The 21,934-nt window shown below is 39.3% G+C and overlaps 1 protein-coding gene across 6 annotated transcripts in view; it reads left to right on the top strand.

The window, feature by feature from the left end:
- RFC1 (replication factor C subunit 1) overlaps positions 1-21,934 on the top strand; it is a 77,311-nt gene that overhangs the window by 43,819 nt on the left and 11,558 nt on the right. For 3 of the 6 annotated variants that reach the window (XM_054486775.2, XM_054486777.2, XM_063664476.1), the window contains 12 exons: positions 1,266-1,353; positions 1,972-2,258; positions 5,580-5,687; positions 9,663-9,842; positions 11,050-11,154; positions 13,570-13,966; positions 15,893-16,002; positions 17,679-17,793; positions 19,467-19,558; positions 19,744-19,881; positions 20,027-20,122; positions 20,246-20,344. In XM_054486775.2, the coding sequence (XP_054342750.1) occupies positions 1,266-1,353; positions 1,972-2,258; positions 5,580-5,687; positions 9,663-9,842; positions 11,050-11,154; positions 13,570-13,966; positions 15,893-16,002; positions 17,679-17,793; positions 19,467-19,558; positions 19,744-19,881; positions 20,027-20,122; positions 20,246-20,344 (1,815 nt within the window). Of the gene's footprint in view, positions 1-1,265; positions 1,354-1,971; positions 2,259-5,579; positions 5,688-9,662; positions 9,843-11,049; positions 11,155-13,569; positions 13,967-15,889; positions 16,003-17,678; positions 17,794-19,466; positions 19,559-19,743; positions 19,882-20,026; positions 20,123-20,245; positions 20,345-21,934 lie in introns of all 6 variants that reach the window. The other 3 variants (XM_054486774.2, XM_063664475.1, XM_054486776.2) reach the window with 1 other exon arrangement.

The following is a 21,934-nucleotide window of genomic DNA, read 5'->3' as shown; positions in this document are numbered from 1 at the left end:
TGCCCAGTTTACCTTTTCCTTACTCCTTTATCATAGGAGTTCTTATGTACTTGTTTAGAAAATAATGCTCATAAAAATTCTTTTGGAACACAAGTTTAATAACTTCAATATTAATCACTGTCTTTTCAGGAAGCACAGTTTTGTCAGTTCTAATTAGTTTAAGATCTATATTATGATAGTCTCATATAATAATGAGTATATTTTGAGGAATCTTTTTCTTTCTTTTTTTTTTTTTTTTTGCGAGGTCTCACTTTGTCACTCACGCTGGAGTGCAGTGGTGCTATCTCAGCTCACTGCAACCTTGACTTCTTGGGCTCGATTGATCCCTTCACCACAGCCCCCCAAGTAGCTGGGACTACAGGTGTGTGTTACTACACCCAGCTAATAATTTTGTGTTTTTTGTAGAGATAGGGTTTTGCCATGTTGCCCAAGCTGTTTTCGAACTCCTAAGCTCAAGTGATCTGCCTGCCTCAGCCTTATTTTGGGGAATCTTTAAAACATCAAGACTTTATTTATTTTTATTTTTTTATTTATCTCCTGGAGATTAGCTTTATTTCTGATGAATCACATTCTGTTAATATAATTGTCAATATCAATATGTGACTACTTCAAAAGATTTTACTTCTTTTCTTTAAAGCAGAGAGTTGTAAACCTAGATACATCAGGAGCGAAGACTAAACAGACGGGTATTAAGACAGTAGGGAGTGGTAGAGACTTTGTCATTTGAAAAGTCTTACTTCATCTAAAGACACTCAAATTATAATTACTTTAAAAGACTGTATCACACACCTCAATTTGTGAACTTTTTATAAAATGGAGTTTTGAAGGAGCAGTGGAAAGAATGGATATATTTTTTTCTCTTTTGAGAAAGTGCTCTCATTTTCCTTTTCTTTTGTTAATTTTTATTTTAGTCTTTTAAATTTAGATTTTAGTTTTTAACTGCTTGATACTAACAATTTGAGAGTTGAGATAAAGGAGAAATAAGGCTTCTACTTCCAGATTTACAGGTTGGGATGAAGAGGGATAGTTTTTATAGATGTATTTTTATACCCTTTCATCTGCTTCCTCATTTGTAACATGAAGTAATAAAACATGCCTCATTTGCCTTGGAAATTTTGTGGATGAATGAATGACAGTTTATTGTAGTGTCCTGCTAGTTGAAAGGTGACCCTTAAACTTAAAATTTTAATGGATTTTAACAGCAGATTTTATGGTAATAGTTTTTCTATTATTTGTCACATTTGACACTTTTAAAATTTGTTTAGGCTCGAAAGGACACAGAAGAGGCAGAAACGTTTTCATCTGTCCAAGCCAATTTAAGTAAAGCAGAAAAACATAAATATCCTCATAAAGGTAATACTAGCAGAAAAAAGTAAGATGGAGCACTTGTCTTCATGGAAGTAAATTCATGATAATCTTGTTTAAGTATTCTATTCAGTAATTATGTATTGTTAGGTAGACATTATTTCATAGGACTATTAGAGCATATTGAACTTAGAAACTTCAAAAGCTCTTTGGATGCTAGCTGGTACAGAATGCCCATCTGCTCTATGATTACTGTGAGAATTGTATTAAAACTCCTGGCTTCTTGTTAATTTCCAAGTATAGTGCAATATGTGGATTTCAATATATAAAGATGAAGAACCTAGATGTTTTGAGCTTTTCATGTCAGAGGTAGTCTCAAGAGTTGACTCATAGTTGGCCAGGTCATCTTCAGCTCTCTTGCTTATTGCCTGTAGGTTTTATTCTTCAGTGGTTCCGATAGCAAATCATCTGCTAGTCTAGATGATCTTAGTCCTATAAGTAAATGTATTTATAGATTTACTATAAACAGATGGTCTTGACACTTTAGGACTTTGGGCCTTCAGGGTATATTCTGTGCTAAGATTACTCAGTTGAAAAATGAAAGAAAAGTTGATATAGGTTATCATTTTCCAAAAACAACAATCATAATCTTTTCTTTCTTCCTAGTAAAAACAGAACAATTTTCAGATGAAAGAAAGAGCTACAGTCCTAGGAAGCAAAGTAAATATGAAGGTTCAAAAGAATCTCAGCAACATTCCAAGTCATCAACTGACAAAATAGGAGAAGTCTCTTCTCCCAAGGCCAGTTCTAAGCTGGCAATTATGAAAAGAAAAGAAGGGAGCTCTTATAAAGAAATAGAGCCTGTGGTCTCAAAAAGAAAAGAAAATGCTATTAAATTGAAAGGAGAGATAAAAACTCCTAAGAAAACGAAAAGTTCTCCAGCTAAAAAAGAGGTAAGAACTTTTTTTTTCTTTTCTGAGATGGAGTTTTGCTCTTATTGCTGAGGTTAGAGTGCAGTGGCGCAATCTTAGCTCACCGCAACCTCCGCCTCCCGGGTTCAAGCAGCTCACCTGCCTCAGCCTCCCAAGTAGCTGGGATTACAGGCATGTGCCACCACGCCCGGCTAATTTTGTATTTTTAGTAGAGATGGGGTTTCTCCATGTTGGTCAGGCTGGTCTTGAACTCCCGACCTCAGGTGATCTGCCCACCTTGTCCTCCCAAAGTGCTGGGATTACAGGCGTGAGCCACTGCACCTGGCCTTGGTAGGAACTTTCTAGGGAGTACAGTATTCCCCCTTATCCATGGTTTTGCCTTCTGAAGTTTTAGTTACTTGTGGTTAATCATGGTCTGAAAGTATTAAATGGAAAATTCCAGGAATGAACAATTGATAAGGTTTAAATTGGGTACTCTTCTGAGTAACGTGATGAAATCTCTCTGGCCAGCCTGCTTTATCTCACCCAGGATGTGAATCATCTCTTTGTCCAGCATATCCATGCTGGATACACTACCCACCCATTAGTCACTTGGTAGCCGGCTTGGTTATTAGATAGAAAAAACAGTACATGTAAGTATATATAGAGTTTGGTACTGTCTGTGGTTTCAGGCACCTACTAGGGGGTCTTGGAACATACCCTCCTCGGATAAAGGGGGACTGCTGTATATATTTTGGGGCTATGTGTTAGTCTGGGTTTGTTTTAAAGTTTTATTTCTAACGATCATAAGTATAGTATTTTTAAGATATCTTATTTAGAAGCTGTTGTAGGATATGGAGTATTAATATAGCTAAGTAAGCCCGTATTTATTGTTACTGTGTGTCAGATACTGTGCGAATACTTTACGTGTGGTAGCTCATATAATTTTCACAGCAACCCTGTGAGATATTTATTTTTATTATTCAACTTTTAAAGACGAGGAAATAGGCTGAAAGAGTTTAACTATCCTAAGATCATCCACCTGGTAAGTGGCAGGGCCAGCCCTGAACTCAGGTCCTCTGAAGCAGTGTAGCACAGTGGCTCCACACACAGGCTCTGGGCCTCTGAGCAGGTTTGCTCACTTCCCCTGTCTGTGCTTTGGTGCTGTTTGTAAAATAGGAATAATAATAATAGTACCTAATGACTTCATATGTAAAAGCACTTAGAGCAGTGCCTGGGACCTAATAAGTGCCATCTTAGCTATTAGTATTAAAATGATTGTTATTTGGCTTAGTCCTGAATTTACTCTTTTTTATTCTTGTGTAACAGTGTTGAGATACTGAAATTATTTTTAAAGGAAAAAATGGTGAGATAATGAATATCTTTGAAAAATTTTGCTAGGAAATATATTTGAGAAGCGAACGGTCTCTGAATCTCCAATTTGGAACTACTTTAGATTCATAATGAGAAACCACTATTCATTCATGCCTCTTAGGCACTTAGGATTAAAAGTAGAATATCACCTATTTTAACTGGTCATCACCATTATATTTTAGTGCAGAACAGTGAAATGGTGATGATTTCAGAATGCTTTTGTTTGTGGACAATGCTTATAAATACGCTTAAAGGAGCAATTAACTTTTTGGTCTCAGATTTTTTCTGCACTAAATGCTTATCTGGTAGATGAATGGTTTTCTTCAGGCACACTAAAACATGTTCCATTTACAGAGGCGGTCTGTTTTTATGAAGAAAGAGGAAATCTTTAAATGATACTCTTCACTGTACTTTTTAAAGTTAGAATAGAAATAACTCAAAACTTAGCAGTTTTGGTTGGAAACGTCAAATAAAGTCTATTTAATACATTTAGTTGGTCTTGGTCAAATAAATCTGACTTCATAAAGTGGGTGTCCTTCAAAGTTATTGTATAAGCTGTTTATCATTCAGAATTCTTTTCATAGAATGAGTGTCGTAAATTAATCGTTTTTCCATGTTGGTATGCACTGGACTCTCTTGTGAAACTTGTTAAAAATATGGAGTTTCCCAGGGAATGTGGTGTGGGCAGCTGTATTTTAATAAGCTCCTCATATGATATGAACACACACTAACATTTGAGAACCATTGTTAGAAAGTAGGGTTAGATTCTAGGACCAGCCTGTTAATGGCTTATTGACCTCTTAGCCAAACCACCTGAACTATTTTATTGGTTAAGCCATCTCTTTTTTTTTTTTTTGAGATGGAGTCTCGCTCCGTCACCCAGGCTGGAGTGCAGTGGCGCGATCTCAGCTCACTGCAAGCTCTGCCTCCCAGGTTCACGCCATTCTCCTGCCTTAGCCTCCCGAGCAGCTGGGACTACAGGCGACTGCCACCATGCCCGGCTAATTTTTTGTATTTTTTTAGTAGAGACGGGGTTTCACCGTGTTAGCCAGGATGGTCTCGATCTCCTGACCTCGTGATCCACCCACCTCGGCCTCCCAAAGTGCTGGGACCACAGGCATGAGCCACTGCAGCCGGCCGCCACTTCTTTGTATAGAAGTTATTATTTTGTCTACTCTCAAAAGGATTTGGGATTGCTTACAAGTTAAAAATAATGTAAAATAGGAAGTGGAAAAATAACAAACACCTGTTAGTGGTTCTTAAATGAGAACTCTCTAGGATATTTTTCCCCCACATAAACACATGCTAGCCATACCCCATATCTCCGAAAGAGAAACTTGGAGGTGGATCTAGGGATGCATAGTTTGAAAAGTTTCCCCAGGATTTTCTGAGATATACCTACGGTAAATCCCCTGAGAGAAGTAGAATGGGAGAGATGAAATAGCATAGACAACGTGTCTTCTCTTTGGAGTAAAGCTTGTCCCTTCTTTGAGCTGACTGTTTAGATTCTCCTACTGGAATGCTTATGTCCTTAGGGATGCAGGCTGGTGCTTTAGGAGCATGGAAGGTCATAGGATTAACACAGAATATCTTCTCAGGTGATCAGGTTTACTTGGGGAAAAAATGTATTTTCCTGTTAAACATGGATATATGGATATATCATGGAATAGAATTTAAAATTCAGGTGAATTTCTAAAGTAAAACACTTTTTGCATTTCTTTGCTTGGAGCTGGCAACTTGGCTTATTCCCATAATCTGCCCTGAGGTGTGTGGCTTTAGAGAGTGGAAAGTTTTGAGAAGCGCAGATGCAGGGATGTTCGTAAGTCAGTTGTCTGTAAGTTAGGAAGTACTTGTATAGCTAAAACTGTTAATTTCACGGCCAGACACAGAAGTGACATAATAAAAATAATGTTTATTTCTAGATATGTATTTTAAATTTTGCGTGAATTTTGTATGACTTTGTTCATTTTCCTTTCCCTTTTCCCAAAGTCTATAAGTCCTGAAGATTCTGAAAAGAAACGCACTAATTATCAAGCTTATCGAAGCTACTTAAATCGAGAAGGTCCCAAGGCTCTGGGCTCCAAAGAAATACCAAAGGTAAGAGTACTGAGAGGGCACGCCATTCTGTGAGGGCCTCTGCCGTGTGGGTCCGTGTATGTATTCACTATGATTATAGCAGCAGAGGATTAATAATTAAAAATTAGCAACAGAAAAGCTTCATTACCATCTTAAAGAATTAGAGATGTTTATTCACGTTATGAATCACTGCTTGATACTTAGAAAAGTTTCCCTTTAAATAACAAGTTGCCCTAGAAAGGCTGGGCTTTGAGACTATACCAGTGACGAAACTGATGTTTTTGCTTGCATGGCACTTATAGCCTAAAGAAAGAGACATTAAATAAATAATTTAATTATAATTGGGATATGTGCTATGAGGGAAAAATCTAAGATGCCCTTAGGTAGTATAACAGAGGAACCTGGTCCCTGGTGGGGCATGTAGAATGTGACATTTAAATGGAGACTTGAAGAATGAAAGGGATTCAACAGGTGTGAGGGGGTTGTGATGGTGTGGTGGTCTGGGCAGAGGGGCCAGAATGTATGATGTTCCTGCAGGAGGAAGGTTCTTGCATGGTATATTTGAGAAACTGAAAGAAAAATTATGGTTGGAGCATAGTGACCAAGGGATGAGAATGGCCAAAGAGGTTAATAGGGTCATATCTTGCAGGGCCTAATGTTTAAGACTTTTGTCTAAGAGAAGGAATTTTTATTTTGTGTTTTTGAAACGGAGTTTTTGCTCCTGTTGCCCAGGCTGGAGTGCAGTGGCGCAATCTCGGCTCACTGCAACCTCCGCCTCTCGGGTTCAAGCGATTCTCCTACCTCAGCCTCTGGAGTTGCTGGGGTTACAGGCGTGCGCCACCATGTTTGGCTAATTTTGTATTTTTAGTAGAGATGGGGTTTCTCCATGTTGGTCAGGCTGGTCTCGAACTCTCGAGCTCAGGTGATCTGCCTGCCTTGGCCTTCCAAAGTGCTGGGATTACAGGCGTGAGCCACTGGGCCTGGCCGAGAAGGAATTTTAAAGTGGAGGGATAACATGACCAGATTTGAATTTCTGAAAGATCGCTCTGGCTGCTGATGTACCAAGTGCCGTGGATGGGGCAGAAATAGATACACAGAGATCATCAGGAGAGATGGTGAGAAGTGATAGGGACTTGTCTGGGGGAGCAGTGAAAATGTCGAAAAGTGGAGAGGTTTCACTGGAAGAGGCAAAATCTATGGGACTTGGTGATAATTGAAGTGGAAAGTGAGAAGAAAGAGTATTGGGGATGATCTCCTTGTTATTGGCATGAGCAGCTTGGTGGATGCTGATGCAATTGGTGGCAGGGCTGGTTTGGGGAGATGATAATGAGTTTGTTGTTGGCCACACTGTGCGTTAGGGTTATGTGAGATGTCCACTTGGAGATGCTGAGTAGACAAGCAGATACGTGGGACTGGAGCTTAGAACAGAAGTCAGAACTAGATGGACAAACTTGGGCATTCTTGGCATGAAGGGATTAATAGCATCTGGTAAACTAGTACAGAACAAGAAGAGAAGAGGACCTTGGCCCCTGCTTCTTTGTGAGGTAGAAGATGGTGGAAACCAAAAGGAAACTGAGAAGCAGCAGCTACAAATATGGGAGAGAAGTTTGATAAGCATGGGATCACAGAAGCAAAGGGAAGAGAGAGTATTTTAAAAATGATTGAGTAGTTAAGTCTGTCATGCTGTTAAGATTCCAGGTAAGGGAAGACCGGAAATTGTTGCATTTAGTAATGTGAATTAATGATCCTTAGTGGCCTTAGCAAGAGCTGAGGACAGTGGAGGCAGAGCCTGATGGAAGTGGGTGGAAGAGTGAGTGTGAGGAGACAAAATGGAGACAGCAAAAGTAGATATTTTTGATAAGTTTGGCTGTGAAGGAGAAGGAAGTGGGAGGACTTCTAGCTAGAAGGACTAGAAGGGGAAATGACTTCTAGCTAGAATGGAAAGTGGAATTTAGGGGAAGATGTAAGTATTTTTATGGTAGGAGACATTTAAAGCGTGCGTTTTGCTAATGGGATAGGTCCTACCAGAAAGGGAGAGATGGAAGTTATACCAGCAGGAGAAGAAGAATCAATTGTAGCATGAGATTTCTGAGAAGGCAGGAGGGGAGGGGATACATATACAATATATGTATAAATTTAATTTTCAGTTTGCTTGGTATATATAAGTACATATAGAGCTTAATAGCTCCCCTAATAAAGAGAGGGAGGGATGGTGTAGCAGGGACTGGGGTGGGGAGCGGGAAGGTCGGCCTTAAGGGGCTAATGGATTTTATGGAAGCCTGCAGGAAGATGCCAGTCTTGCCTCCTGTACATGGGTAGTTCTGCTTGAGAGGACTTCAGGCAAAGTGGTCCCCTGAGGGGACAGCCAGGTTTCAGTGAAGGCAAGGCTATGGAGGGAATGTTGGAGAAGAGGTTGAGGATATTGGGGGTGGTTGGCTGCTCCTGGAGTAAGAGCTTAGACAAGTTCTAGAATAGAAGAGTTTGATAGGGAGGCTAGAAGTGCTAAGATTGGATAAGTAAAAAGATAATCAGAGCCATAGTGGGTGATAATTTGGGAGATAATAGATATTTGGGATATGGGATATAGGGGCTTGCATGTGCAATTTTTCCAGGGTTGTTTTGAGTTTGTTCAGAAGTAGTTAAGTTCCTGTAGTGTTACAGTAGATCATTTCAATCCAAGAGCCTATAAAGGCTTCAAGGGACCCTGAGATGTCAGTCAAACCTTTTCTTTCCAAGCACATTCATAGCTGTTTCTTTTTGTCTTCCGAGAAAGATTCTTCACCTGAATAGTGAAGGATTGAACTTACATGGAAGCAGTCTTTGAATTTTGGTTGGCTGCTTCTTTTCAAGCCCATTTTAAGTTTGTTAATCTCAATTCTTTATTAAAAGAGTAATAAGTAACTTGGAATGTCATGTATAATTTTTATTTCATTTTGTTTGTTTGTATAGTTTTATTGAACCATTGCAAAAATATATAACTCGACATAGTTCCAATTAAGATTTAATGTCTTTTCCATCCAGCTCTCTTTGGCAAGTATCTCTTATATTATACATTATGAGAGTTATCTTTCCAATCCAGAGATAATACGATCTTGCCTTTAAGTTACTAGAAGGTTGCTAGATTTACTATCCTAGAGTAATGAGCAGAGAGGAGGGCACGAGTCACACTTGCTTAGCTTTTTAGAATAAAAACTTTCCCTTTTTAACAATAGCAAGAGTTGCCGTTTTTTTTCCTTTTTTCCCCTGAAACAGTAAAGATTTTTTATTAAGCATTATAAGTTGCATTCAGTAGCCTTCACATATGCCACACCACAATCCATTGGCAGACCATCAAACCCATTAGCAGTTTGTTCTTGTACAATCCATGCATTCGGGCAAAACTCCCTTCAACTTACAGTTAAGATCCTACTTAGCTCTTGCGGGCAGGGATTGGGGAATTAGACCTCATTTCTGACCACTAATGTGATGAAAAGCATCAGAAGTATAGAAAATGATAAGAAGTGATTCTGATTTTGAAGTACATTGTTTGGAAACATTAACAGAAACATCAAAATGATAGGAGTATACCTGCTTCTATTAAATTCTTGTTGGGAAAGTTCTTAAGAACAAGCAGTTTCCTGAATAGCAAGAGTTTCTACAGATGGATTGCATTTGGTTGTTTTATTTATAGTTATGCAAGTTAACTAGTAGTTTAGATATGAAGAGGGCATAATGGAAAATAGTATGAATGGGTAATTTTAATAGCTTTGCTAACAGTGTTGGATGTATGTTTTTCACTGCTTGTTTTGTAAGTTTATTAAATGTTAGCCATATCAAATTTCTTAGGATCTAATTTCAGGTGGTGCTTATTTGCTGTAAATTTCCAGCAAACTTTCCATGCCAAGGTTATTTATGATGTGAAATGAGAAAAATCAACTTCCTGCAGTTTTGATGCCAAATGTTTCTTTGGAAAGCTACCATGTAATTTCCTCTCTGCTTGAACATTTTGGCTTTTAGGGAGCTGAAAATTGCTTGGAAGGCCTTATATTTGTAATCACAGGCGTGCTGGAGTCTATTGAACGAGATGAAGCCAAGTCTCTAATTGAACGTTATGGGGGAAAAGTAACAGGAAATGTCAGCAAGAAAACAAATTATCTTGTCATGGGTCGTGATAGTGGACAGTCCAAGAGTGATAAGGTGGGTACTGCTGTGTTCTCAACACCATGACACCTCCTGCCTACCTTGGCACACTCTCGATGTGATTTGCCCTTTACTAAGAGTTAAATGAAGGAAAGAAATAGAAAAGTAATTTCTTGCCTACATTATTTCTTCTTCACAGAAGTGTTATTGGCTCTGACACCAGGATTTTGGTTTTCCAGTGGAAGGCATAGTTCCTGTTTACTTGACTTTTTTTTAGTGTATTTAAGTTTAAGTCTTTTTATATTTTTGAAGATAGAAACAAATGTAGTTTTCTTTTTCTTCCAGTCCGAAGTATTCCTATATATGTCACTGTATACACCATCTTAGGTTTTTTTTAAATTGGTGCTTTTAGAGAAAGAATCAGCGGCCTGTTGGGTAGGATTGTGTTTAGCTCCAAACAGCAGAATACCTGATTAACTGTGGCTTAAACAGCTGTTAATTTTTCTCACAAGAATTCTGGAGGTATTGCTGGGATAGTTCAGCATCTCAATGATGTGGTTCCTCCATCTGTCTTTACTGTGTCAGCTTTTGTCCTCATGCATGTTGTCTTGTGGTTGCAAGGTAGCTGCAGCTGTAGGTATTTAAATTCTTATTCAAGGCAGGAAAAGGGAACAGTGGCAACTACGTCATAAGGCTGTGACTGGCCTGACGAGAGTTTTCCCAGAAACACCTCTTATAGAATTTCACATAAGGCTCATTGGCCAGAGCTGTCACCTGGCCACTCAGAGCTGTATGGGAGGTTGGGAAGAACCAAGACGTTTCTGGTTGCCTTGGACCAGTCATCATTCATCACTTGAAGAAGGACACATTGGAGTTCCATCAGCAGGGAAGAAGGTGGGGGAAATGTCTGCCATATGTATTAAATATGGGATGAGGTATGAAGAGCTGGTCTTAGGCCCTAGTGGCCATTGCCCCTTCCTAGGGGAGGAAAGGTAAAGCAGTCCACAAAAGTAGTAATGGACCACTTCCCATGCCAACCTGCTACTCTTAGGGAATGTATCTGTTATTTTCTTTTTTTTCAATGTTACTTTTTCAATGAATGTGCTATTTTTTGTTTTTCTTTTTTAATTCCAGTGTTATCTTAATTTACGAATGTGGTTTTTCACCTACTAATAGGCCCTAGAATTTTTTTTTTTTTTTTTTAACAGTAAGGAATGGTAGGATGCAGGATGCAGTTTTGATGATTTCCATTTTTAATCAACAGGCCGCAGCCTTGGGGACAAAAATTATTGATGAAGATGGCCTGTTGAATCTGATTCGAACTATGCCAGGCAAGAAATCCAAGTACGAAATAGCAGTTGAAACTGAGGTTCGTATAAAACGAATGTGATTTATTTAAGTTGGTGTATATTAACTTTTTAATTTCATAGACATATATCTTGGGTGGATACAGGCTTGTTGGCTGAAAGATTAACATCCCTGTCTACCACAAATGAACCACCTTAGTTCCTTTTGAGCTGGAGGACTCTGCTTCAAGATGTCTACTTTGTTGTTTTTCCTTATCTTTGTCAGGAAATATGAGTAGAGAAAGGACAGTATATTGCATATAACATATCTACTTATCAAACTTTCCTTATTTTCCATATTACTATTATTATTACTATTTTTTAATTTTTTGAGACAGAGTCTAGCTCTGTCCCTCAGGTCGGAGTGCAGTGGTGTGATCTTGGCTCACTGCAACTTCTGCCTCCTGGGTTCAAGTGATTCTCCTGCCTCAGCCTCCTGAGTAGCGGGGACTACAAATACCTGACACCACGCCTGCTAATTTTTATATTTTTAATAGAGACGGAGTTTCACCATGTTGGCCAGGCTGGCCTTGAACTCCTGACCTCAAGTGATTCACCCACTTCAGCCTCCCAAAGTGCTGGGATTATAGGTGTGAGCCACTGCGCCCGGCCATATTCTCACGTTGACTTTATGCAAAGTTATTGTTTAAGAGTTCCTTAAAGGATATTTTAATAGGTATCAGCATGATAAATTTGTTTTCAATTAGAACTGTATTAGGACTTTTTAAATTGTGCAGACACCTAGCCTGTATTAGCTTTTGCAGAAGGAAAAATGTTGGCTCACATAACTAAACTATGGGCAGGGAGGATCTGGTCTAGGAACTACTGGGTCCACAGACTACAAAGCTGTGAGGACCCCTTCAGTTTCTGTCTCTCTGTTTCTACTAGTTAGCCTCATTCATTCCCACTGTAGACCATCCTTTTTTACACACAGGACACAGGATTGCCAGCATTCCAAGATTTTAATGTCCCCAGCTCTGTCACCCAAATGGCAAGATGGTCCATCCAGGTTATTCCGGTTAGAGAAATCTAGGGAATGATTTCGATTACATAACCATAGCGTAGTTATAAAAACCAGGAAATTAACATTGATGCTGTATTGTTAACTAATCTGTACATATTTTTCGAACCTTACATTTTCCCCTGTAGTTCTTCTGTTCCAGGGTCCCACACTGCATTTAGTTGTGTCTTCTTAGTCTTCTCCCGTCGATGACATTTCTTCAGTCTTTGCTTATCTTCTTACAACCTTGGCACTTTTAATGAGTACTGGTCAGTTTTGTGGAATGTCTGTCAGTTTGGATCTGTGATGTTTTCTCATGATTAGATTGAGGTTATGCCTTTTTTCTAAGAACACCATAGACGTGATCTTGTGGCCTCAGTGCATCCTATCATAGATACAGGATGTCAATAACGTCTTATTATTAGTGAGGATAACCTTGATTATTTGGTTAAGATGATTCAGCATCCCACTGAAACTAGTGCTGGGTTTCTTCACTAGTAAAGTGACTACTTTTTCCTTTGTAATCGATAACTATCTTGGCAGGAGAGGGAGGTACTTATGCTTATATCCTGTTTGTCCTTAAACATTCATCCACTAATTTTAGCATCCACTGCTAAAGAGGCACGAATTTTTTAAAAACTGAGATATTGCATACTATAAAATCCACCCTTATAAAGTATACAAATCAGTGGTTTTTAGTATATTAACAAGAGTATACAACCATTAGCACTGTGTAATTCCAGAACATTTTCATCACCCCGAAAAGAAACCCTGTACCTATCAGCAGCCACTCATTCTCTCCACCCCATGGCACTCACTGCTCTGCTCTGTCTCTGTGGATTTTCCTATTCTGGACCTTTCATGTGTGTATGGAGACATTAGAATATGTGTGGCCTTTTGTGTCTGGCTTCTTGACTTAGCATAGTGGTTTCAAGGTTGACCTGGGTTGTAGCATGTATCAGTGCTTCACTCCTTGTTAGGGGTAAATAATATTTCATTGTGTGGACACATCGTATTTTGTTTGTTTTTCAGTTGATGGACATTTGGATTGTTTCCATCTTTTAGCTATAATATGGTTATGAACATTTGTGTACAAGTTTTTGTCGAGGCATTAACTTTTAATTAGGAAACTTTGAAACAAAAATCTCAACACTGTACCTTGTTTTTTTCAAACTAAAATTGGAGTACTTATTACTTTTAAAAATCAACATGTTCTCACTTTTAGAAATTGCATTTGGTGGTTTCTGGTGTGTTTGTTAATTTTTATAGTTTAGAAGGTGGTGATTTCCACAAACAGGAAAGTCTGTTGTGAAAAGACCAGCCCAGGTTGAGCAGCCCACTTGGATATCTCTGATTGCTCTCTGTAGTACGTTTAGCAGGATAGAAATTCTGTATGTTTCATCAGGTTTCTTTTTTCCTCATTTTTCTACTTCTTAAGATGAAGAAACAGTCCAAACTGGAGAGAACACCCCAAAAAAATGTCCAAGGAAAAAGAAAAATTAGTCCATCTAAAAAGGAATCAGAATCTAAAAAGAGCAAGCCGACTTCCAAAAGGGACAGTTTGGCAAAGACAATAAAAAAGGAAACAGATGTGTTTTGGAGAAGCCTGGATTTCAAAGAGCAGGTGGCCGAGGAGACAAGTGGTGATAGCAAGGCTAGGAATTTGGCTGATGACAGCAGTGAAAACAAAGTGGAAAATTTGCTCTGGGTGGATAAATATAAGCCAACCTCACTCAAGACCATAATTGGACAGCAAGGTGACCAGAGCTGTGCCAACAAACTCCTGCGCTGGCTCCGAAACTGGCAAAAGAGTTCTTCCGAAGATAAAAAACACGGTGATTTTACAACCTCACCCATTTTTGTGTGTGTGTATATCAACATGTGATTGCTCAGTGGCACATATATGAGAAAATCTAACAGTTCATTCATTTGTCAGCAAGCATTTATTAAGAGCTTGATCTGAACCCAGGTGCAGTACTAGACCCTGCTGGTGGTGGTGTGAACAAAACAGTCCCTCTCAGGAGCTCACAGGCAGTGGGGGAGGCATATCTGAACCAGCCATTAAAATATATTTGCCAAGTACTGCTAGAGGGGTAAGTCCAGGGTGCTGTGAGGATGAAGATGTGTGGTCAGGGTCAAGGTGTGTGCTCCCATCCCGGAGGAAGGGATGGCTAAGCTAAGACTTGGAAACAAAGTAGGAGTTAGCTAGGAGAAGGGAGGGAGGGATGAGTGTTGGGTGGGAAAGAGTATGTGTCCCAAGGTCTGAAGCCATGTGACAGCAAGACCCCTGAGTGGCAAGGGCGCTAGGAGGAAAGCTGTGAATAAATAACGGAGGCATGCGTGCAGGGCAGTCAGCCTAAACTCCCAGTAGCAAGCATGATTTGCTGTGGCAGGCCTGATAGGCCTGTGCTTCTGTAGTTTCTGTCCTTGTTTATGATGTATTTGTCGTGGAGAGTGAAAAGCTCCAATATGTATTTAATGTCCAAAGTATTTTCTTAACTGAGCTTTGAGATCACAAATGTTTTAGTAGTGTTTTCAACATAGACCAGTGATGACTAGATTGCCAATCATCATTGCCAATGATGCCTGTTTATTCATAAAAATAATATATTGTAATGATACAGGACTAAATTTAAGTTAAATCACTTTTTTCATTCTGAAACTTCATAAAATCGCCCTTAAAAAGAGGAGACAGGCATTTCATGTGCCTGGAGAAGACTGTTTTTTTTTTTTTTTTTTTTTTTTTGAGACAGAGTCTCGCTTTGTTGCCCAGGCTGGAGTGCAGTGGTGCGATCTCGGCTCACTGCAACCTCTGCTTCCTGGGTTCAGGTGATTCTTCTGCCTCAGCCTCCTGAGTAGCTGGGACTACAGGTGCACACCACCATGCCCGGCTAATTTTTTGTATTTTCAGTAGAGATGGGTTTTCACCATGCTGGCCAGGCTGGTCTCGAACTCCTGACCTTGTGCTCCACCCGCCTTGGCCTCCCCAGGTGCTGAGATTACAGGTGTGAGCCACTGCACCCAGCCAAGAAGACTGTTTTAAAGCTTCAGGTGAACTCTAGTCCCTGTCTCCATGCCTGCTGGCAGTAGGTTGAAAACCATTGTCTCTGTCAGTTATTGAGTATGAGTTGAGCATGATGTATGTGCCAGGTGCTCACGTGGTGAGGGGAGGAAGAGTGCTCTAGTGTTGAGGGGCACAAGATAGTTGCAGACGCAGCATCTTCAAGTCATTTTTTCTTCTTGTGACCATGTAGCTACTATGCTTGTTAACATTTAGTGAAGCTTGCGTGGCTCTGCGCTCAGCCATTCCGTCCTCACAACATCCTTAGCAGCAACTTTACTGTTGTTCTCCTCATCTAACAAAGGAGGAGGCAGGCACAGAGGGGCTAAGTCACTTCTAAAGTACCTACGGCTGGTGAGAGGTGGCATGAGGATGGATGGAGTTGGGATCGAGCCCCGGCAGCATGCTCCATGGCCTGTGCGTTCACGGGAAAGGAAACTCATACAATTATTATTTCAAATCAAGAGTTTTAAAGTGAGTTAGTTTTAGTTTTTTATTTTGGGTGGGGGTGAGGTAGGAAGTAGAATTTCACTGAATGCTCTGGAAACTTGTTTATGCTTTGTAGAAAATAGTCTGCAAATTTAGAACTAAACTGGAGGACGGCTGTCTATGCGAAGTTTAGGCATAACTATTTCTGCCATGCCTGAATTTCTGTTAGGTGATATAGGTTAACACTCTGGAACTTCTTTTTTCCTAGCAGCAAAGTTTGGTAAATTTTCCGGCAAAGATGATGGCTCTAGTTTTAAAGCAGCGTTGCTGTCAGGCCCTCCTGGTGTTGGCAAAACCACCACAGCTTCCCTGGTGTGTCAGGTGGGTGCTTTGTCGCAGTGTGGTTGGACAGATAACCTCGAGTGGTCATGGCTAGGAGATAAAACTGTGTACCCACATCTGTGCGTGTGCGTGTGTGTGTGTGTGTGTGTGTGTGTGGTGTCTATATATAAACTGTGTTTATTTTTCTAAAATAAAACCTTTAGAACCTGTTTTGGTTCTGGTGATGTTTGTAATTTTAATCCTTTTAAAATATTGGTAATTAAAGTAATAGGCAATACTTACCAACGAGCGAGGCAGTGTGCTAAGCACGTGGCTGTATTATAGATAACAAAAACAACAAAAACATGTATTCTAGACTCTGAAAGATGCAAATATCTTAATGCCCTTGAATAATTCTATGTACTGAATAATTATCTGTACTGTCATCATCCACATGTGTCAAATGAAATAGGCTTAGGGAGGAGGGTGGAGGCCCAGTACCCGGTAGCCCGACTCAGGGTTCTGCTCTTCAGCACTGTGTGATCCTGCCTTCGTTCCTGTTGTCTCTATTACTACTGAATCCCTGTAGACAATGGGAGAACTTGACTTGCTTAGGCACTAGAGCAGATCAGAGTTCACGTGTTAGTATCAGAATGATGAAATAAGAGATTAGAAATTTATTGCTGGATTTCTCAATCCTCTGCTGCATAAGCTTGTGGTTTCTTTTGTTTTTTGTTGTATGCATCTGCATAAAATGTAAATAAAATTTTATCTGTTTTCACTGTATTTATAAACATTAACGAAAAAGCAAAACATTTTTTTTCCTAGTCCCTACAGTTGTGAACACAACTCTTTTTCTCTATTATTATCATTGTATTTTTTATGAATTAAGGCATAAGGTAATCATTTTTGGGAAATGAATCAGAATAACTTGAATTTTCCTGATTTCAGAGGAAAATTGTTTATTGGGATAGTGTCGTGACAAAGAATGATTTAACTTTATAAATTATCTTAGAGAGGATTACTTTTTGATATCTTATTTTATTTTTTTGTTTTGAGACACAGTTTTACCCTGCCGCCCAGGCTGGAGTGCAATGGCACGGTCTCGGTTCACTGCAACTTCTGCCTCTCAGGTTCAAGTGATTCTCATGCCTCACCGTCCAGAGTAGCTGAGACTACAGGCACGCGCCACCACGCCCAGCTAATTTTTTGTATTTTTAGTTGAGATGGGGTTTCACCATGTTGGCCAGGCTGGTTTCAAACTCCTGACCTCAATTAATCCATCCGCTTTGGCCTCCCAAAAGTGCTGGGATTACAGGTGTGAGTCAACGCCCCTGGCTGGTAGCTTATAATAGATTAATTCTGTGTCTGATAGTGAATTGTTGGGATGATTATGTTTAATCCTTTTTTTAGGACTTTAAGAAGTAAATTTAGTAAGATTGCTTGTTTGAATATACTCTTCCAGATTAGTGATTTGTCAGCTGAAGTTTTAAGACCAAACTTATTTGTGTTTATATGTGTATGTTATATGTATGTATATGATATTCTAAAAATTTCTAATATTGTAAGGCATACTATAGTTAATCTCATTGTCTGTTAGTATCATACTTTATACTTTTACCTATGGGTTTTTATATTAATTTTGTACCTTCTTTCTTTCTTAACTGGCCTTTCTTGGTGGGGGTGGTGGAGTTGATTCGTATTGTGCCTTCAGTGATTTCCAATATTTTGATTAGGAGTTGGGATACAGCTACGTGGAACTGAATGCAAGTGACACCCGGAGTAAGAGCAGTTTGAAGGCGATTGTTGCTGAGTCACTGAACAATACCAGCATCAAAGGCTTTTATTCAAGTATGTGGCTTTTTGAACTCCTGTTGTTGTTATATAAGAAAAATATGTTCATTTCAATGTTCAGTAACCAGTATTGAACACAGGTTGTGTGCCAAGCACCCTACTAAATTCTGGGGCTAACGAGAATAAGAAAGCCGTCTAACATCACTCTTATGGGGCAGTACTTACCCTTTCGTAGGTCTTAGAGGTTTCTAAGAATGTGATAAAAATGTGTACATGCACATATTTATGCATTTTTCATATGATTTTAGAGGATTCACAGGTGAATCCTGTAAAGAGAGAAAGAAAATAAAAAACCGTGTGTAATACAGTGTGACTTATTACCTCATTACCTTATTAACCTCACTCTGTATGTATGTAATAAGGTATGTAATACAGAGTGAGGTAATAAGGCCAGCAGATGAAGAAGTAATTATGCTTGGGGCATTGAGTAAAGGGGTGATAAGTGTTTTGAAAGATCTCAAAGAATGAGAAAGAAAACCATTTGGAGGTGGAAGAGGTCATTGCAGGCAAAGGTAGTAGAAGAGAAGACAGTGTGCAAATGCCCACTGTGTTTCAGGTTGTAGCTAGTGGTACTCTATGGCCAGAGTTCATGGAAAATAAGATGCTCAAGTTAAGGACCACACAGTGCCTATTTAGAGTCTATGGTGTGTTGTTTTGTCACCTGAATTCTTGGTGCCTTCACATTGTTCAAAATAATTTGCTCAGGAAATGTCACTCTTAGACATGGCTGGTGGGAGGGTAGATTGGTACAACTCTGGAGAGAGTCCGGCAATATTTCTCAAATTACACATACCCTATAGCCCAGAAATTCCAATTGCTGGAATTTAGCTATTATTTTACTTCTATATGTGCAAAGTGGCATATATATGCCATATAGATAAGGATAGTCATTTAGTATGACATAATAGAAAAAGCTTGGAAGCATCCTATATATTTCATTAATGGTGATTAAGTAAAGTATGATACAAATGTAGAATGGAGTATTAAATTGCCTTAAAAAATGAAGTGTTCTGTATCTATAAGATAAAGAATGAGTCATCAAAATACATAAAATGATAAAACTGGCTGGGCATGTTGGCTCACGCCTGTAATCCCAGCACTTTGGGAGGCCGAGGCGGACGGATCATCTGAGGTCAGGAGTTTGAGACCAGCCTGGTTAACACGGTGAAACCCCGTCTCTACTAAAAATACAAAAATTAGCCGGGTGTGGTGGCGTGTGCCTGTAATCTCAGCTACTCGGGAGGCTGAGGCAAAAGAATCGCTTGAACCCGGGAGGCAGAGGTTGCAGTAAGCCGGTATCGCGCCATTGCACTCCAGCTTGGGCAACGAGTGAAACTCCGTCTCAAAAAAAAAAAAAAAAAATTCAAAACTCAGTTGTATATTTTTATGCTCATATGTGTAGAATATCTCTTAAAGGACATATAAGAGACTATTGTTTGCCTCTGGGAAGGGAATTGGGGTCTGCAGGGGAAGGGGTGGCAGGGAGAGTTTCTCTTCTCTGCATATTCTTTTTTTTTTTTCTTCTTTAACAACACTCTGTAGTCCAGTGCTGCATATTCTTGTAGCTTTTGAAGTTTAATATCTGTTACATAATTTTCTACAGAGCAGCAGTTTTTGAGCAATTGTTATTTTGTTTTTGTCTCATCCCATTGCTCCTCAACCTGGGTCAGATGGAGCAGCCTCTTCAGTAAGCACGAAACATGCTCTCATCATGGATGAAGTAGATGGCATGGCAGGCAATGAGGATAGGGGAGGAATTCAGGTAATTCAAGTGCTGTATTTTTGCAGTTTCACTGTTGATAATTTAGATTTTTAAAACACTGTCATTCTGTCATACTTAGGGCAGTTAAGGCATGTTGCTGAGGAGATTTTTAGAACCTAAAATACCTTGTGTGGTATTTGTCATTTTTAAAATAATTATTTTTGTGTTGCAAATTTGCCTTTCAGGAATTAATTGGCCTGATAAAACATACTAAAATTCCCATTATTTGTATGTGCAATGATAGAAATCATCCCAAGGTTCGCTCTCTGGTTCATTATTGTTTTGATCTTCGTTTTCAAAGACCTCGGGTTGAACAGATTAAGGTATGATGATTGAAATTTTTTTCTATCACAGTAGCCTATTTATTTAAAGGTCAATTTTTAAAAGTACCTGATAAATATTTTTAAAATACCTGATTATATGAGTTAAAAAAAAAATCATTGAGGACTCCTCCCTTGTCAATTTCAGGGTGCTATGATGTCTATTGCATTTAAAGAAGGTTTAAAGATTCCCCCTCCAGCTATGAATGAAATAATTTTGGGAGCCAATCAAGATATCAGACAGGTAAATTAAATATATATCATGTAACAGTTGTTGATTATTTTTAACTAATGCTTTCAACCTTGTAGGGATGGGGAACAACAGGATATTCCTATCTTGACGTTGTCTTATTTGTGATTCTTTTAGGTTTTACATAATCTGAGTATGTGGTGTGCACGAAGTAAAGCATTAACCTATGACCAGGCCAAAGCTGATTCTCACAGAGCCAAAAAGGATATCAAAATGGTAAAATAAATGTCCATGTCTTAGTTACTTTCCTAAGCCAAAACACTTCTTGTTCTGTAGGTAGCTTGATAGAAGTAGTTATTATAGTTCCTTGGTATGCCTGTGGAATCCAGGGATATATAGTAGGAAGTATAGACAGCTGCTAAAAGTGTTTCTAATTCCAATGAATTTTTTCTCAAAGATTGTCAATGTCAATTATAAATTTTGAGAAAGGGTAAATTTTAAATTATACTCATGCTTCAAAAATTATAAAATTGGTTTTCCAGAGTTCCTTATGTTTGGCTTTCGTGTTTGGAATGGTTTTGCACTGTTGAGAATAATCCATGTCAAATGGTTTAGTTTAATGACCTCTCTGAAACTAGAGGTACGTATCAGTTACCTCTGTGTTGTATTTTACCTAGTTGCTAATCAGAATTTATAGTTAGAGCAATGATTAAGCAGGTTCTAAAAAAGTTAATACACTTTATTTATTTAAATTTTCAAAATATTTGGTAGAGACAGGGTCTTGCTATGTTTCCCCGACTGGTCTTGAATTCCTGGCCTCAAGTGATCCTCCTGCTGTGGCCCCCAAGGTGCCGGGATTACAGGTGTGAGCCACCACGTCTGGCCTATACGCTTTATTTTTTAGAGCAGTTTAGGATCAGGGGTTTGAGACCAGCCTGGCCAACGTGGTGGTCCATGCCTGGCCTATGGATTTAAAATTGAGTGGAAGGTACAGAGAATTCTCACATACTTTGTGTCCCCCTCACACGCACAGCCTCTCCCACTGCCAACATCCCCCACCACAGTGGTATATCTGTTACAATCGATGAACCCACAGTGATACCTCATTATCATCCAGAGTCCGTAGTTTACATTAGCATTCCCTCTTGGTGTTGTACATTGTATGGTTTTGACGAATGACATGTATTCACCATTATAATATCGTACAGAATAGTTTCACTGTCCTGAAAATCTTCTGTGCTCTACCTGTTCATTCTTCCTTTCCTCTTTTCTCCCTACAACCCCTGGCAACCACTGATCCTTTTACTGTGTCCATAGTTTTGCCTTTTCCAGAATGTGGTATAGTTGGAATCATGTAGTATGTGGACTTTTCCAATTGGCTTCTTTCACTTAGTAATGGCATATAAGGTTCTTCCATAACTTTTTTTTTTTTTTTTTCGGAGTCTCACTTTGTCACCCATGCTGGAGTACAGTGGCGTGATCTTGGCTCACTGTAGCCTCTGCCTCCCGGGTTCATGTGATTCTCTTGCCTCAGGCTTCTGAGTAGCTGGGGTTACAGGCACCTGCCACCACACCTGGCCAATTTTTTATTTTTAGTAGAGACGAGGTTTTACTATGTTGGCCAGGCTGGTCTTGAACTCCTGACCTCAAGTGATCCGCCCACCTCAGCCTCCCAAAGTGCTCGGATTACACGGGTGAGCCACCATGCCCTGCCCCCCCCATGTCTTTTCATGGCTTGATAGCTCACTTCTTTTCATTGTTGAATAATATTACATTGTGTGAATGTACCACAGTTAAATCGTTTATTCACCTATTAAAAGGACATCTTGGTTGCTTACAACTCTTGGTAATTATAAATAAAACTGC

This window comes from Pongo pygmaeus, chromosome 3 (genome assembly GCF_028885625.2).
Source record: "Pongo pygmaeus isolate AG05252 chromosome 3, NHGRI_mPonPyg2-v2.0_pri, whole genome shotgun sequence".
In the NCBI taxonomy this organism is placed as follows: domain Eukaryota; kingdom Metazoa; phylum Chordata; class Mammalia; order Primates; family Hominidae; genus Pongo; species Pongo pygmaeus.
Note: the sequence above shows the minus strand (reverse complement) of the source record. Positions and strands in the feature narration are given on the sequence as shown.